Source organism: Cervus canadensis, chromosome 5, assembly GCF_019320065.1.
Source record: "Cervus canadensis isolate Bull #8, Minnesota chromosome 5, ASM1932006v1, whole genome shotgun sequence".
In the NCBI taxonomy this organism is placed as follows: Eukaryota; Metazoa; Chordata; class Mammalia; order Artiodactyla; family Cervidae; genus Cervus; species Cervus canadensis.
This window is the reverse complement of record NC_057390.1, coordinates 91,513,032-91,531,739: the sequence shown is the minus strand read 5'-3', so window position 1 is coordinate 91,531,739 and position 18,708 is coordinate 91,513,032. Positions and strand designations below refer to the sequence as shown.

Here is an 18,708-nt window from a genome sequence, read left to right as displayed (position 1 = left end):
GTTTTTTCAGAAGAGGCTTCTTATTAAAAAATACATAATTTCAAGGTTTGTGCAAGGCATTTTTCCCCCGTCATCAGTGCCTCAAGATGGAATTAGAAGATTAAAAAGATAAAGTGCTTTATTCATTTAATAAGTATGTGCCACATTTATTCTCATAGTTTTCCCCACACTTGCTATTTCACTATGAAATAGAGGGTACCACATAACTATCTGCTTTCATTTCCTAGACAATGATGACTCCTTGCATTCAGCTGACAGTGGCAGTGATCTTTGGAGTTGCAGTCCTCCCTGGTTCTCCTTGGGCAGCTCCTTAGAGTGTTCCCTCTCTAGGAAACGGCAGTGTTTTGGGCATGTTTTTGAGAAGGAACAGGAGACAGTTGTCCAGTCTTGGAGAGTGGAGACTGATTCTGTTTAGGACAACTTTAGTGAAAGAAGGCGCTGATGTTCAGAGTGGAGGCTTTGGAGTCAGACAGACACGGATTTGAGTCCTGGCTCTTCACTTCGGTTATGAGATCTTGAGCCGATGACTGTAGCCTTATAAGCTTTGGTTTTCTCATTTATATTTATGAGGGTAATGGTAGAACCCTACCTCTTCTAGTGATTGTGAGAATTAAATAACTTAGATAGACATTTAGCAGAGTTTATTTAACCCTTAGCTGTAACTAAATGTTATCTATTATTATAATAATAGATATTATTAATAGGACTCCTACAGCATCCATCTTTGGCCTTGTGACCTTTAATGGACTTGAGTAATAGAAATGGGTCTGATTATAGAACTAGGCCCTTTCTAGATATTGCACTGCATTTCTAAAGCACTTTATAGAGTACATTCACATTTGTCATTTCATTGAATCTTTGTATCTTGAGATACTGTGATTCCTGTAGCCCTTCAGTTCCAAGTTCTTCCAAGAAAGGAGGAGGAATAAACAGAAATAAGAAGGGAGAGCAGTGACAGCAACTAGGGGGTCTGAAAATGAGTTTGAGAAGAGAGTGGTAAGAGGGTGTATAAACCCACCCCAGAAAGATTACAGCTGTTTTCATTTTAACCTTTTGACTGCCTGACAAGATGACACTTGCTGTTTAGAGACATCTTTGCTAGTCATTGGAGTTATTACTTCCAAGCTAAAAACTATGTATGTATGTGTGTGTGTGTGTACACATGTGTGCATGCATGAGAGAGAGAGAGCTTTATGTAGGAGAATTATCTTTTGTATTATTTGTTTTTATAACATAGAGGGAAGACAGTAAAAAACAAAACAAAACAACCCTATGGATCTAATATTAGATGCTGGGTTATATGAGAAGTGGAATTTCTCTAAAAATGTTTTCTCAACTAATTTTGTGTATTTCCTTACCCTAGTTCTGATATTTTTTTTCCACCTTTAGATCGATACAATCCCGTATAGGGTGTTAAAGATGGAACCAGTTGATTGCTCAAGTCCCTCCATCTCCATCTGCTACCAGGAAACAGGCCCATAGAAGTAGGACAAGTGGGATAGATGGAAGAAACTAACATTTATTGAGTTCCTACCATGTGTCCCAGTAGGCATTTGAGTCATTCATGCATTCATTCTGTAGTTCAACAGATTTTTCTTTGGAGAGTCTTCTGTGCATCAGGCACAGTACTGGCCATTGTGTACAGAGCAGTAAACAAAGCAAACATTCTTATGGCTGCCCTCATGGAAGCTCAGAGGCTAGTGGGAAGGCATACACTGAAGATGCACATAAATAAATACGTCACATCACATTGTTAAGCATTCTGAAGGAAATGAACAAGACAAGTGTGAGAGTAACTGTGGAAAGGTCTCCTTTCAATAGGATTATCAGTGGAGGTTTCTCTGAGGAGGTGTGGTGTGAGCTGAGCCTTGAATAAATGATACCAATAGTAGCAATCCTCATAAGGAATCTCTGATAGATAGCGCATCCTATCGTTATCACCTTCTGTATGAGAAAGTGGAAGAGAAGAGAGTTCAGTAACCAGCCTGAGGCCACATGTTAGAGAAGGCAAAAGTCGTAAGAAAGAGCCTCCTAGATAAATGAGTAACACTCCCAGTGGCCTTAGGAGGGGAAGAAGCAGTCAAGGCACACCCATTCAGGACATTCCTAGAAGGCCAGTGTCGCTGAAGTAGGTGGGGTGGGGGAAGAGAGGCAGGAGATGACGTTGGAGGGTTAGGCAGGCGTCAGATGATGCAGCGCTTTGTTGCACACTGCGTGGAGTTTGGATTTCATTCAAAGTATCATAGGAGCCACTCAGTGAAGGAGTTTCAACAGGAGTGTAACATAATCAAATTTGATGATGCAGTTTGGTATCCACAGATTCAACAAACTGTGGATCGTGTAGTTCTATAGTCTGTATGAAGTGAGAAAAATCACTTACAAGTGGACCCTTGCAGTTCAAACCCATGTCATTCAGGGGTCCTCTGTACTTTTCATCTGTTGGCAGCACATGAGGGAAGGACAGGGTCTGAGGGTCCAGGGGCAGGGTTCGTGGGAAGTCCGAGGAGAGAGGCTCAAGCGTGCAGCAGTGGTCTCAGGCGGGCTTCTGTGCAGCGCCGAGTGTCTGCGGTTTGTCGTCAGAGGATTTAAAGTGAAATCCATCTGTGCGGTTGCCTGATTTCTCTCCTGTGTTCAGCTGAGGAATGCAGAGGGTTGGGGTCATACAAGGCTGATGCTCTGCGGACTGTGTCCAGGGGAGTAAGAGAGTATTAAAATTGTGTTTGTGGAACTTCCCTGGTGGTCCGGTGACCAAGGCTCCACACTCCAGTGCAGGAGGCCTGGGTTCGATCCCTGTTCGAGGAACTAGATCCCACATGCCACAGCTAAAAGATCCAGCTCATGACAGCAAAGATCCATGTGCTGCAATTAAGACCTGGTGCAGCCAAATAAATAAATAAAAATATTTTTTAAAATTATATCTGCAAAGGAATGATTATATTAGCTATAATGGCTCATGTGGTCTGGGGGTGGGGTGTTGGGAAATAAGGGAGACTGACAGTTAATTAAGAGGTGGTCCAACAGATTATAGGTTAGAGAATTTGAGGGACTACTTGAATAAATGAGGTAGAGGTATATTAAAGTGTATTCAGGTTTTAACCTTGTGGTCTAGTGGTTAGGATTTAGCACTTTCACTGCCACTGCCCAGATTCAGTCCCTGGTCAGGGAACTGAGATATCCTGCAAGGTACGTGGCAAGGCCCAAGTTTAAAAACAAACTAATTAATTTACTTAAAAATTTTAAAGTGTATTCAGTGAGTAGGTGTTCTGACTTGAGATATTGAAGTTGTTATAAATCTCCAGTGTACCCAGCACTATCAGTGATTTGAGGAGTGGATGAAAAGGCTTTGGGAGTGACATGGTCTAGGGATTGAGAGCCTTGGGTATTGGACAGATTGTTCTTTTAGAATGATGACAGGAATTGGGGGTGGGAAAGACTGACCAAGAACTCAGGCCTTAGTGAGGGAGCAGGATGACCAAAGGCTGGTGGGTAACAGAAACAGGAGAGGAGAGGGAGAAGAGGGTGCAGTTGGGTGGCTTGGGTCTCAAAGGAACAGGGGATTTTGTTTTTGTAAGAAAGGAGAATTAGTAGTTTGGACATAGCAGGGCCGAGAATACCTACTCTGCCTGCTGGCTGGTTTGGAGGCTAAGAAGAACAAAACAAAAGTCTTCGGGACAGTAGAGGAGGAAGTATCCTCAAGACTGGCAGGTTTCAATTACGGCAAAGAGGTGGAGGAATGTTTTTCAAAAAGAAGTAATGATTCATGGGGAGTTTGCCGATTCTTGCAGGAGTTCCAGAGGGGAGTGGAAGGTTTGGGAGGCAGGAGAGAGAGGTGTGGGGGAGGAATTAGGGACATGTAGGTCAGTGTGAGTGTGCCTGTTAGGGCAGTAATAAGACCAGAGACCCTTGAACTTTAGTTCAGATGAGTGAAGTAAAGAGATGTACTGCATAATGGAGTTAGCCCCCCATCGTCTCCGAGAAAGAAAGCGCTTGGTTCCAGTACTGCTAAATGCTTCCTCAGAGAATATGGCAGCTTAGCCTAAGGTCTCAGGGAGTGATATAGCAGTTTTCAGGGAGGGCAGCTGATGCCAGGGTCACTCCGAATAAGCAGCAGAGCAAGTCTCCTGACACCAAGCATTAGGTCTGCTTACCACTCTCATTTGTTCTTAGTTGTAATGCTTATTTACCTTACTGCTGGCAGAGCTGGATCCATTCGAGCGGCAGAAAATTCAAATTAAAAAAGAAAAAAAAATACACTCTTTAAACTATAAACAACGTTTCCCCTTCAGGACCACCGCAGGCTCCTAGGCTGGTCTGTGCCCAGGAATGAGAACACAGGTCCTGGAGGGCAGCCGTCGTGGCCCAGTGGGGTCTGCGTGACCGGAACTGTGTGCTTTACCCTCACGCCTGTGCTCTGTCCACAGGGTCACGTAGGCACAACAGCGACCAAGAAGATCGACGTCTACCTCCCCCTGCACCCGAGCCAGGACAGACTGCTGCCGATGACGGTGGTGACCATGGCCAGCGCCAGGGTGCAGGACCTCATCGGGCTCATCTGCTGGCAGTACACGAGCGAAGGACGGGAGCCGAAGCTCAAGTAATCCTCCCTCTTCTCCGCTGCTCTGGTTTCTGGCTGTCTCCTGGCCACCCGTGCTGCCCTCTGGGCCCAGCCAGTCTTTCTGGGCATTGGCCTGGGAGCCAGATGTCCACCCTGATCCAGGTCAGGCTGCTCACCAGATCTTGGGCCTGTGCAACTCAGGCTTGTTATCTCAGAGAGTCTGCCTGCAAAATAGACCCAAATTTATGAATTCAGACCCAAGGAAATGCCTTTCCAAACCCCTTTATGATGCTTACTGATATAAAAGGGGCATGGATGGTAACGGGAGGGAACTCGTGTTTGTTGAGCAGGGATCGTGAGCTGGACATGGTGCTGGATGCTGCATACCTGATTTCTCATTTAATTCTCCCACTTCTGTGAGGTGAGCATCGCAGTTCTTGTTTAGCAGCGGAGGCGGCTCAGGATCAGAGAGTTGTTCTTTGCTGATGTTTACACCAGTGGGAGATGACCCAGTCAGAATTTGATTCCCAATCTGTTTGATGCCATGATTTTTACATTATTTCCCTTTGATCTGAATTGTAGTTTTCTTTGTTATCAGTCGGTGGTCCAGTTTTTCCCTGGACTCCATTCCTCATTAAACTGTTACATTGAAAATGCAGTGTTGAAAGTAGAGTCTCTGTGCCTCTACACCGTAACTTGAAGCTGAAAGTGGTTTGCTGCTTTAGTCCTCCCATACTTGAATGTCCTGACAGGCATCCTGTCCTAGTTTATGTGCCCTTCCTAGCAGTAGGGCTAAATGTAGTGGATGCCTTCATTTTAGAAATGGATTCTCATGGAGGCTTTTACTTCTCGCAGTTTGAGTTAGAATGGTCCAGTCTGTTGTGTGTGTGTGTGTGTGTGTAAGTACATTAAATTTGTACTTTAAATCATTCTTTCAAGTTCTCATTGACAGTGCCTTCCACGTTGCCTGAATAAATCGTGGATATAAAGATAATCCTTATTGTCCCTATGGCAGTAGGAAGCCTTTCCAACCAAGATATCACGTAGGCTCAGAAAAGGGTTGAGTCTGTAGCTATACTCAAGGCTCAGCTACGGTGTTGTCACTTTTCAGCGTAAAGTGTAAACAAGCCAGTGCTAGTGACCTTATACATGTGTCTTGAGTCATTGCTTAGAACATTGCTTGATGTGGGAACTGAAAGCAAAAGGGGCGAAGGCACTTGCCCAGGGTTACACAGTGAGTTGAACTGTGGCATACATCTTACAGAGACGGAAACTAAAGCATAGGGAGTCTAAGCAACTTTTCTATATTACATTGCAAGAGGTAGAACTGGTATTTAAATCCAAGAATTTCTTTTTTTTTTTTTTAATTGAATAAATGATTATTTAAATTCTATAGTACTTTCAGAGAACTCTGCTCAGTGTTATGTGGCAGTCTGGATGGGAGGGGAGTTTGAGGGAGAATGGATACATGTATATATGTGGCTGAGTCCCTTCACTGTTCACCTGAAAGCATCACAACATTGTTAACCAGCTATACTCCAATACAAAATAAAAGCTTAAAATAAAAATTAATAAATATATAGTGCTATAGTGCTATGCAATTTTAGGGAGTTTCACACACATGATTTCACATAATTCCATAATAAGCTTTTCTCTCCCTTCCCCTATATTGCCCTCTCTTTCTTCTCTCCACTGGTAACCACTATTTTGTTCTCTGTATCTATAAATCTGCTTCTTTATTGTTCTATTCACAAGTTTGTTGTGTTTTTTAGATTCCACATGTAAGTGATGGCATATAGTATTTGTCTTTCTCTGACTTATTTCACTTAGCATAATGCCCTCCAAGTCCACTTATGTTGCTGCAAATGTCAACTTTTATTCTTTTTATGGCTGAGTAGTTTTCCATTGGGGCTTCCCTGGTGGTTCAGTTGGTAAAGAATCCACCTGCAGTGCAGGAGATTGCCTGCAATACAGGAGACCCAGGTTGGGTTCCTGGGTGGGGAAGATCCCCTTCAGCAGAAAATGGCAACTCACTCCAGTATTCTTGCCTGGAGAATCCCATAGACAAAGGAGCCTAGCGGGCTACAGTTCATGGGGTCACAAAGAGTTGGACACGACTGAAACAACTTAGCACACGTGCAGACACGCGGTCAGATGACGTTGAGCGTCTTTACACATGCTTATTTGACAGCTGTCTTATTTTATGAGCTCTCTGCTCAGGTCTTTTGCATATATTTTAGTCAGATTGTTTTCTTCTTGTTGAGTTAATTTTAAGAGTTCTTTGTGTATTTATCAGATGTGTTTCTTGTAAAGACTTTTCTCCCAATCTGTGGCTCATGTTTTTATTCTCTTAACAGCAACTTTGGCAGAGCTGAAGTTTTTAATGTTAATGAACTCCAAGTTATCAAATTTTCATAGATGGTGCTTTTGGTTTTACAGCTAAACAGTCATCACCAAACCTAAGGTTACCTGCTTTTTCTCTTGTGTTATCTTCTAAAAGTTGCATAGTTTTGTGCTTTACATTTAGGTGTGTGATCCATTTAGAGTTAATTTTTGTGAGAGGTGTAAGGTCTGTATCAGGAATTCTTTTTTTTTTTCATCTTAATATCCAATTGAAAAGGCCTTCCTTTCTGTACTGAGTTGCTTTTGCTGCTTTGTCAAAGATCAGTTGACTCTATTTGTGTGGGTCTATTTCTGGCCCGTAAGATTTTCTTAAAACATTCCTTAATTTATATTTCTCTGTCAGATTTGAGTGAAACACTATCTTTTTAGGAACACCCATTTGTAAAAGAAAAATAAAATTCTGTGAGGTTTCACCCTGTCAAGAACTTGAGATGGGAAATGTGAACTTGTTCTTGACACAAAACCATGTTTATTTTACTTCATAGATAATTTTAAACATTTGTATGAATAATTCTGAATAGTCTTATTTTTTATGCAGTTTTTTTGGTCATATATTATAACTCTGTTGTACACTAGAGTGGCCATTCCTTGCCTTCTTCTCTTCACTTGTCCCTTAGACATTCAACATATTTCACTGGTCTCTAAATTCCATTGCCCTTCATTAGGCTATTGACAGATGAACTACTGAAAACTTGAAAGATTTTGCTGTAGTATACACAGCTGCAATAGTGTATTTCGGAGTATTATCTCAGTGTTCAGTGGGTGAAAGTTTCTGTCTGTGGAGCAGTCCTGTTCAAATGAAATACAGTGCAATCACCTCACACCTGTGAGAATGACTGGCATAAAAAAGACAAGATAACAAGTGTTGGGGAGACTGGAGAAAAGGGAGCCCTTGTGACTGTCGGTTGGGATGTAAATTGGTACAGGCATTATGGAAAACAGTATAGAAAGGTTCCTTGAAAAAAAAAAAAAAAAGAAAGGTTCCTTGGAAAATTAAAAATAGAACTTCTGTATGATCCAGCAATCCCACTTCTGAGTATATATCCATAGGAAATGCAAACAGGATCTCAGAGATACCTACTCTGCCAAGTTCATTGCAGCATTATTCACTATAGCCAAGATAAGAAAACAACCTAAGAGTTCATCTGTGAATGAATGAATAAAGATGATGTGGTGTATATATGCACACAGTGGAATATTATTCAGTCATGAGAAAGAAGGCAGTCTTGCTACTTTCAACAATATAGATGGATCTCAAGGACATGATACTAAATGAGATCTGTCAGACGGAGAAAGACAAATACTGTGATATCACTTATAGGTGGAATCTAGAAAAGTGAACTCATAGAAACAGAGATTAGAATGGTAGTTTCCAGGGGCTAGGGAATGAGGGAAATGGGAAGATGTTTGTCAAAGGTTATAAACTTTCAGTTGGAAGTTCTTGGGATCAAAGTACAGTGAAGTTCAGAAGTGTCAGTTCAGTTCAGCCTCTCAGTCCTGTCCGACGCTTTGTGACCCCATGGACTGCAGTACCTCCAGGCTTCCCTGTCTGTCACCAACTCCCGGAGCTTGCTCAAACTCATGTCCATTGAGTCAGTGATTCCACCCAGCTATATCATCCTCTGTCGTCCCCTTCTCCTGCCTTCAGTCTTTCCCAGCATCAGGGTCTTTTCCAGTGAATCAGTTCTTCACATCAGGTGGCCAAAGTATTGGAGTTTCAGCTTCAGCATCAGTCCTTCCAATGAATATTCAAGACTGATTTCCTTTAGGATTGACAGGTTTGATCTTCTTGCAGTCCAAGGGACTCTCAAGACTCTCAAGAGTCTTCTCCAACACCACAGTTCAAAAGCATCAATTCTTCGGCACTCAGCTTTTTTTATGGTCCAATTCCACATTCGTACATGACCACTGGAAAAAACCTAGCTTTGACTAGATGGACATTTGTCAGCAAAGTAATATCTCTGCTTTTTAATATGTTGCCTTGGCTTTTCTTCCAAGCAGCAAGCATCTTTTAATTTCAGGGCTGCAGTCACCATCTGCAGTGATTTTGGAGCCCAAGAAAATAAAGTCTGTCACTTTTGCCATTGTTTCCCCATCTATTTGCCTTGAAGCGATGGGACCTGATGCCATGATCTTTGTTTTTTGATTGTTGAGTTTTAAGCCAGCTTTTCCCCTCTCCTCTTTCACTTTCATCAAGAGGCTCCTTAGTTCCTCTTTGCTTTCTCCCATAAGGGTGGTGTCATCTGCATATCTGAGGTTATTGATATTTCTCCTGGCAGTCTTGATTCCAGCTTGTGCTTCCTCCAGCCCGGCATTTCACATGATGTACTCTGCATGTAACTTAAATAAGCAGGGTGACGATATACGCCTGGCCATACTCCTTTCCCAATTTGGAACCAGTCCATTGTTCCATGTCCGGTTCTAACTGTTGCTTCTTTTCCTGCATACAGACGTCTCAGGAGGCAGGTCAGGTGGTCTGGTATTCCCATCTCTTGAAGAATTTTCCAGTTTGTTGTGATCCACACAGTCAAAGGCTTTGGCATAGTCAATAAAACAGAAGTACATGTTTTTCTGGAATTCTCTTGCGTTTTCAGTGATCCAACAGATGTTGGCAATTTGATCTCTGGTTCCTCTGCCTTTTCTAAATCCAGCTTGAACATCTGGAAGCTCTTGGTTTACATACTGTTGAAGCCTGGCTTGGAGAATTTTGAGCACTACTTTGCTAGCGTGTGAGATGAATGCAATTGTGTGGTAGTTTGAGCATTCTTTGGCATTGCCTTTCTTTGGGATTGGAATGAACACTGACCTTTTCCAGTCCCATGACCCCTGCTGAGTTTTCCAAATTTGCTGGCATATTGAGTGTAGCACTTTCACAGCACCATCTTTTAGGATCTGAAATAGCTCAACTGGAATTCCATCACCTCCACTAGCTTTCGTAGTGATGCTTCCTAAGGCACAGTTGACTTTGCATTTTAGGATGTCTGGCTCTAGGTGAGTGATCACACCATCATGGTTATCTGGGTCATTAAGATCATTTTTATATAGTTCTTCTGTGTATTCTTGCCACCTCTTCTTAAGATCTTCTGCTTCTGTTAGGTCCATATCGTTTCTGTCCTTTATCATGTCCATCTTTGCATGAAATATTCCTTTGGTAGGTCTAATTTTCTTGAAGAGATCTCTGGTCTTGCCCATTCTATTGTTTTCCTCGATTTCTTTGCATTGATCACTGAGGAAGTCTTTCTTATCTCTTCTCGCTATGCTTTGGAACTCTGCATTCAGATGGATATATCTTTTTTTTTTTTTATTTTTTTTATTAGTTGGAGGCTAATTACTTCACAACATTTCAGTGGGTTTTGTCATACATTGACATGAATCAGCCATGGAGTTACATGTATTCCCTATCCCGATCCCCCCTCCCACCTCCCTCTCCACCCGATTCCTCTGGGTCTTCCCAGTGCACCAGGCCCGAGCACTTGTCTCATGCATCCCACCTGGGCTGGTGATCTGTTTCACTATAGATAATATACATGCTGTTCTTTCAAAACATCCCGCCCTCGCCTTCTCCCACAGAGTCCAAAAGTCTGTTCTGTACTTCTGTGTCTCTTTTTCTGTTTTGCATATAGGGTTATCATTACCATCTTTCTAAATTCCATATATATGTGTTAGTATGCTGTAATGTTCTTTATCTTTCTGGCTTACTTCACTCTGCACAGTGGGCTCCAGTTTCATCCATCTCACCAGAACTGATTCAAATGAATTCTTTTTAACTGCTGAGTAATATTCCATGGTGTATATGTACCACAGCTTCCTTATCCATTCGTCTGCTGATGGGCATCTAGGTTGCTTCCATGTCCTGGCTATCACAAACAGTGCTGCGATGAACATTGGGATGCACGTGTCTCCCCCAGATCTGGTTTCCTCAGTGTGTATGCCCAGAAGTGGTGCTGCTGGGTCATATGGCAGTTCTATTTCCAGTTTTTTAAGAAATCTCCACACTGTTTTCCATAGTGGCTGTACTAGTCTGCATTCCCACCAACAGTGTAAGAGGGTTCCCTTTTCTCCACACCCTCTCCAGCATTCATTGCTTGTAGACCTTTGGATAGCAGCCATCCTGACTGGCGTGTAATGGTACCTCATTGTGGTTTTGATTTGCATTTCTCTGATAATGAGTGACATTGAGCATCTTTTACATCTTTCCTTTTCTCCTTTGCCTTTTGCTTCTCTTCTTTTCTCAGCTATTTGTAAGGCCTCCTCAGACAAGTATTTTGCCTTTCTGCATTTCTTTATCTTGGGAATGGTCTTGATCCCTGCCTCCTGTACAATGTCACAAACCTCTGTCCATAGTTCTTCAGGCACTCTGTCTATCAGATCTAATCCCTTGAATCTGTTTGTTACTTCTACTGTATAATCGTTAAGGGATTTGACTTAGGTCACACCTGGATGGCCTAGTGGTTTTCTGTACTTTCTTGAAGTCTGAATTTGGCAATAAGGAGTTCATGATCTGAGCCACAATCTGCTCCTAATATTGTTTCTGCTGACTGTATAGAGCTTCTCCATCTTTGACTGCAAGGAATATGATCAGTCTTGATTTTGGAATTGACCATCTGGTGATGTCCTTGTGTAGAGTCATCTCTTTTGTTGTTGGAAGAAGGCGTTTGCTATGACCAGCGCGTTCTTTTGGCAAGACTCTCTGAGCCTTTGCCCAGCTTCATTTGTGCTCTAACACCAAATTTGCCTGTTACTCCAGGTATCTCTTGACTTCCTACCTTTGCATTCCAGTCTCCTATGATGAAAAAGACATCTTTTTTTGGTGTTAGTTCTAGAAGGTCTTGTAGGTCACCGTAGAACCATTCAACTTCAGCTTCTTTGGCATTCGTGGTTGGGGCATAGACTTGAATTACTGTGATATTGAATGGTTTGCCTTGTAAACAAATAGAGATCATTCTGTCATTTTTGAGATTGCACCCAAGTACTGCATTCCAGACTCTTTTGTTGACTATGAGGGCTACTCCATTTCTTCTAAGGGATTCTTACCCACAGTAGTAGATATAATGGTCATCTGAGTTAAATTCGTCCATTCTGGTCCATTTTAGATTCCTAAAATGTCTGTGTTCACTCTTATCATCTCCTGTTTGACCACTTCCAATTTACCTTGATTCATGGACCTAACATTTAGGTTCCTGTGCAATATTGTTCTTTACAGCATCAGACTTTATTTCCATCACCAGTCACAACTGGATGTTGTTTTCACTGTGAATCCGTCTCTTCATTCTTTCTGGAGTTATTTCATTCTTCATTCTTTCTGGAGTCATTCTTTCTGAGAAGTCTTTAAGAGTACCAAATGTTCTGCCCATGATGGAGGTACTAGCTAATGCTACTTGGTAGTAATCATTTGGTAACATGTGAGAATGTCAAAGCAACACCTTAAACTTACACAGTGTTACATGTCAATTATATTTTAATAAAGCTGAAAAAAATTTATAATACAAGCTCCAAATGTAAGCCACATTTATAATTTTAATTTTCTAGTAATCACATATTTAAAACATTTCCAAGAAGTGAAATTGATTTTCATAAATAGTTTATCTAAGCCATTATAGAAAAAATTATCATTTCGATATGTAATTGATACAAAAGTATTACTGAGATGTTTTTGTTATTTTGGGGGTCACGTTTTCAATATCTAGTGTTTATGTGCTATTTACAGCACATCTCAATTCAGACTAGCCACATTCCAACAGGCTTCCCCGGTGACTCAGAGGTAAAGAATCCGACTGCCAGTGCAGAAAGCTCTAGAGAGGTGGGTTTGATCTGTGGGTCAGGAAGATTACCCTGGAGGAGGAAATAGCAGCCCGCTCTAGTATTCTTGCCTGGAAAATTCCGTGGACTGAGGAGTCTGGCAGGCTACAGTCTGTGGGGCCGCAGAGTTTGACACGACTGAGTAGACGCACACACACGTTATAAGGGCTCACTAACCACGGGTTTGGGAAGTGCACCTGTAGAGTATACCAGCACATGATCCAGCCACACAACGGATTTCACTGTGGATTCAGTTTATTCTCGTGTAAACTCAGCTACCTAGAGTCCTTAGGAAACTTGGTGGACCTTGTAGGTAGCTGAGGTTTATCTCATTCAGTATTGAGGTTTCTTTATTTTTGCCATTTTTCATAGACGCTCTCTAACCTGTGGTAACATTTTCATCTGCCTTCTTAATCCGTATATAACAGTGGTCAGGAGTATGGGATTCAGAGCCGTTGTCTGGGTTTGCATTCTGGCACTGACCATCAGGGTGATCTCGGATAAATTACTTCAGCCTGTGTATTCCAGTTTTCCTGTGTGTCAAATGAGGATAGGAACTTCCTACCAGGGTAGTTATAAAATTAAAATGAGAAAATACGTGGCAACTGCTCCGTAAATGTTTGTTTCTGTTGTTGCTAAATACTGTAACTCCAGCAGCTAGTACTGCAACCAATCCTAGTGTTAATTCAGCAGTAATAGCATAATTTAGTCCTTTTCTGATAGCTCACATAATTGTACCATGCTGTGATACACTGATGCCCTCATGGGCTTATCAAAGTATCTAGGAACATTTGACTTTATATTTATTGTATGTTTTCTGACAGCTTTGCAGTTTGAGTTCTTTATACTCCCTGTCCCTCCCCCCTTTCTTTTTTTTTTCTGTCTGCATCCCCACCATGGTGTAGTCTTCTCCCATTTCTTGATTGCTGCTTCTAATTTATACTCCTTAGAGTCATCACAGAGAACCCTTTACCTAAATAATAACGGCCTGACGCGCCCTTCCCATTTTGACCCCCAGCTATGCTCCCATACATTCTAACACATCACATTCTTTAACTGGCAGCTTCTTGACATACAGCTTCTGCTTCTACCATTTCCTTAGAAACATCTTTCTCACTGTTCTCTTGATACCCTGCTTAATCTCAAAGACTTAAGTCCCTCATCATTTCTTCATTCAGGAAATATTTATGGAGTTCCAGACCCTGGGTATCAAGGATAAAATGGAGAACAAGAGAAATGTAGTTGCTGCACTCAAAAAATTTACAGTTTGGTCGGGAAGAAGAAATTATCAAGTGTAATAGCACTTTGTAACTGGCTCATTTCACTTATCATTTGTATTCATTCATGCATTCAGTAAATATTTATTGAGTGTTTGCTATATACCAGGCATTTTGCTGGGTGTACAGTGGTGAGTGGAACAAGATATGGTTTCTCTTCCATGAATTCCACAAGCTAGTGAAGGAAATGGGCACATAATTCAAATAATTAAACCAAATTATGTTTGCTTAGAAGCTGAGCTAAGTGCTCTGCAGGGAAGGAATGCCACTGTGAGAGCGTCACCTGGGAACCAGGGGTGTAGGGGGAGTGGGGGAGCTCCCTCAGAAAGTGAGGCTCGAGGCATCTGGCGGATGGAACGGTTTGGCAGCAATGCTGTGGCAGGAGGAAGTGCGTAGTGGTCAGGGGACTTGAAGACACAGCAACAGAAAGTGACCCAGAAGGAGCCTAGGCAGAACTATATGAAGGTTTTGCTTCTGCTTAAAAATTAGTGGGCATTTTCTCACTAAAACTTTACCAGGGAATTTAGATTTAACTATTCCCGTCTGAGGTTGCTGTGGCTTGACAAGTCTTATGATGTTATTTATGAGTTTTACTTTCCATTTATGGGGGATGTGTTTTGGAGAAAAGGAAATCTTGGGAGTCTTAAAAATCTTTAACTCTGACTTCAAAGAGCTGAACTTCTGACTTCAAAGAGCTGAACTTCTGAGCTGCAACCGTCAGAATCTTTTTCTCTCTTGCTAATGCCTGACATACTCTTAATATTGATTCTCACCAAACTGAACAGCAAAGCTCATGTATTGAGCATTCTAGACATTTCAGAATCATGCATTATTTCATCTTTCATTTGAAAAGAGCAAACATTAGTCTGTCTCATGATCATACTTCAGTGTGTTTTGCATTTTCTGAAGATAAGAAATGAATTTCTACATTTGGTAGAAATCTGTGGTACTCCGTGGAATGCTCCTGAATTTTCATTTATGAACTAAATGCCATCTATTTATGGGCTTACGGCTTCTGTCTCTTCATAAAAGCCATACTGCCATTTGAACATAAAGTGAATATCGGTCAACAATTCAGTGAGATAAAATTTTGTACTGAAAAATTTAGCTTTATTTGATAAGATATGAATAAGTGAAATTCAGTTAATTGTATTCATTAAAGCTTTGGAGGTAAATATTCCCCCCTAAGGATCTCTCTTTGATAGCAGGCTCCATTTTACATCCATTCATTATTTAAACTTTCATTCCTCTTTCAAACTCAATGGTACCTCAAAGGACCTGCTCTAACCATGCCAACCCAACTCTTAAAATTAAGCCTCTTCTTGTAGATCCAGTTGTCCTGTACTTATTTGTGAGTGTTTTGATCATTCTTCTCCCTCTGGTAGTGACACACACAGGACTCTTGATAGTTAATTCAGCTTCTGTGTAATCAGAAATTTAAAAGTGGTAGAAGAAATTTTGGCAAAATGAGAATCTTTCTCCATGCCAGGCACTGTGCAATTAATTATGTTGTTTAATTTTTATCAGACCCTGTTGCAGTCATTGTGGTTATTTCCTCCTTAATTCCAAAACCTGGTAGAGTAAATGACCACATGTGTGAACCAGGCTGGCTATGCTCAGAGTCTCTAGGATGAATGATTTTCTCTTTGTAGTGGAGTGAGAGGATTGCCCAGCCTTCTTTGTCCTGTTCCATATTTCTAAATTGTCCACAGTAAGAATGTGTTACCCTTATTAAAAATTTAATTAAGTATTTTATAAAGAAGGGCTTCCCTTGTGGCTCAGCTGGTAAAGAATCTGCCTGCAACACAGGAGACCTCGGTTCGATTCCTGTGTTGGGAACATCCCCTGGAAAAGGGAAGGGCTACCCACTCCAGTATTCTGACCTGGAGAATTCCATGGATTTTATCAAGAAAGGAAAATGAAAGTCACACATATACATTGTGGGACATCTGGAAAGTATAGAAAGTTAGAAAAAAGTGCTCATTGCTTGAATGTTAACATAATCTTTATAAACATTTTGGTCCCTTTTCTTCTAGTCTTTTTATATGTATGTAATTGAACATTTGTATATAGTTGTAATAATTTCTTATTGTTTTTTTTCCATAAAAAACTGAGATGCCAGTACTCACATCTTAATGAACTGTAAGAATGCCTCTTTCGTTTTCTCTTTCTCCTAGGCCTTCTTCCTTGTCTTGAATTGCAATCTCTACACATGTGCATTGCCTTGAAAACCCCATTTGGCTAACAGATATCAGTGTGACAAGCAAGAAAAAGAAAGGCTGATTACTCCTCCTCTTCTCATTAACACACACATCATTAATAATACCCAGTATGTTTTTTTCATGGGTTGAGTGATTCAGTCTACACATTTATATATTCTTGCATTTAACCAATATTTGTTAAGTACCTTCTAAATGCCAGCCATTTTACTCTTAAGTGAGAATGCAAAGACAATAGAATCCTTGCTCTTTAGGAGAACATAGATACATAAATAAGAAAAAGAGCAGTATGGTAAGTTATATGCAGAAGTAACAGCCAAGTTCTGTAAGAACACAGGGGAGAATAACTTGAGATCCAAATGATTCTCCTAAAGAAATCAAAGAAAGCCTGTTACGAGTAAGAAAATGGAACTCAGACAGATTTGGCCACATAGCTCGTTCTTGTTTGTGTTAGCGTTAAAACTGGATCTGACTGAAAAACCCCTCTTCCTTCCAAACTGTCATGAAGAGGTGCCCCATTTTCATCATCTTGGAAGCTCTAGATACCTATAGTTGGCGTGTTTCTGAGTCAGGGACCTAAAGCTGCCTCTCTTTTTCTCTCCCCACTTCAAAATGCCACTAAATTCTGAAGTGATCAAAGTGTAATGAAAGAGAAGTAAGGAGACCTGAGTTCTCTGGAAACTGATTTTGCCACCATTTAATTAGGTGATCGTGGCACCTTATTCTTCTTTGAAATAGGCATCTATTTCCTATTTGTAAAAGCGAGGAGGTTGAAATAAATCTAAGCTTCTAATGTTTTATAAATGTGTGTCATGGTTTTCGTTTCCTTTTTAGTGTATGTAGCATTTCTGTAAGCTTGTAGGAACAAGGACCTTGGGAAATCTTGACACACCATGGCATTGGCAGAGGGGTAGATGGGAGTCAAGAGTGAGGGCTCTTGACTGCCTGAGTTTGAATCTCAGCTCTGTCACATACCTGTTGTTTAATCTTGAACAAACCACTTAACCTGACTGAGCCTCAGTTTTGTAATTTATAAAATAGAAGTAATAACTCACACAGTTGGTGGGAAGGTGGAATGAGCTCATGTATCTAAACCACTGTGCAGAGTGTCTGGCACATAGTACTCGGTGAATGTAGCCCGTGATACCAGTGGCTGTTGTACCAGTACTAATTTGGAGTCCTGGAGCAGTTTTAGAAGTCAGAGTATACCGCAGTAGCTTCTTTTATTCATGATTCCTGTATACAGGCACAGAGAAACCAATATCCATGCCTAGCATATGGAATTTTAGTCATTTCCCCCCTTATATGTTCAATTAAGGGTTTGGTAGGGGAGCCCTGTTTACTACTAAACTTTGCTGATGACCCAGAGAAGACTTCCATTAATTTTTATAATTGGGTGAACTATTCATTCTTTTCCTTGCTGTGTCCCAGTGCTCAGGACAGACTATAGCATAGCCTAGGCACTTCAGTTGCTTTTTGAATGAACACGTGGTGTCACACTTTATATTCAAGAACTGGGGGAGAAGAGCACTTGGCGCAGTGAGTCTTTTGGCTTTCAGAGCTTAGCCTGTGACATTTGCCGAGTTTGTTTGGAGGGGATTTGGGGGCGTCCCATGACAATCAAAGCAGAATTCTTCTGATACCAATGTTTGGCTTTCCGCTTTGATCAATAGACTTATTATTTGCCCTTGAAACCTCTGTGGTGCTGGGGACTCACAGACATTCCTCAGGATGATTTACACAGCAGTAAATAATCTGTGCTGTCCATCGCTTGCTTCATCAGTGTCTTCCCTGTTCATAAACTCCCAGAGGCTCAGTGGGCCCCAAGGCTAGAGCACAGCGGACACCTTCACTCCAATTGGCACGTAGAACATGTCTCCCAGTTTCACTGTTGCTTCGTTGCTCTAGTATGCATCCATGATTTGTCTTCAAGGGTTGACCTAACCGTTGAAGTTATTTTCCATCTGACTTTATTATCATTACTACCATTTATTTTTCTACCTCTGTTATATGCTAGGCACTACATATATCATCTCATCAAAACTTCACAGCCACCTCTGGGTAATTGTACCGTTTTTGTAGAAGTGGGATGTGAAGGAGATGAAGCTTATTCTCTGAACTCACATAGCCCACGAGCAATGCGGCTTCAGTCTGAATTCAAGTCTCTTTGGACACAAAGCCCTTAGCTATTATCCTATGATATTTTCCTCATCTGAAGGGCTTTCTTCTGCTTCTGCAACTGTTTTGTGTTGAAGTCGGTAACCTTTTGCAAAGATTGGTAAGTTTCCCATACCATTCAGAGATGAATTTAAAAAAATTTTAACAGCATTGCAAACACATGAAATTTATAGTGACAAACATAGCCAGATTACTTTCTTGTTATCCATCCATTTAGTAAATTTACAGTTCCCATTAATTTTAATCTGTCCTTATTACCTGTTTTATATAATAAATA

At 41.1% G+C, this 18,708-nt stretch overlaps 1 protein-coding gene across 10 annotated transcripts in view; it reads left to right on the top strand.

Annotated features, from left to right (window-relative positions):
• The window catches only part of MAPKAP1 (MAPK associated protein 1), a 227,890-nt gene that overhangs the window by 102,447 nt on the left and 106,735 nt on the right, over positions 1 to 18,708 (top strand). For all 10 annotated transcript variants that reach the window (XM_043469569.1, XM_043469561.1, XM_043469562.1 and 7 more), the window contains one exon: positions 4,422 to 4,594. In XM_043469569.1, coding sequence (XP_043325504.1) covers positions 4,422 to 4,594 — 173 coding nt within the window. The remainder of the gene's footprint in view (positions 1 to 4,421; positions 4,595 to 18,708) is intronic.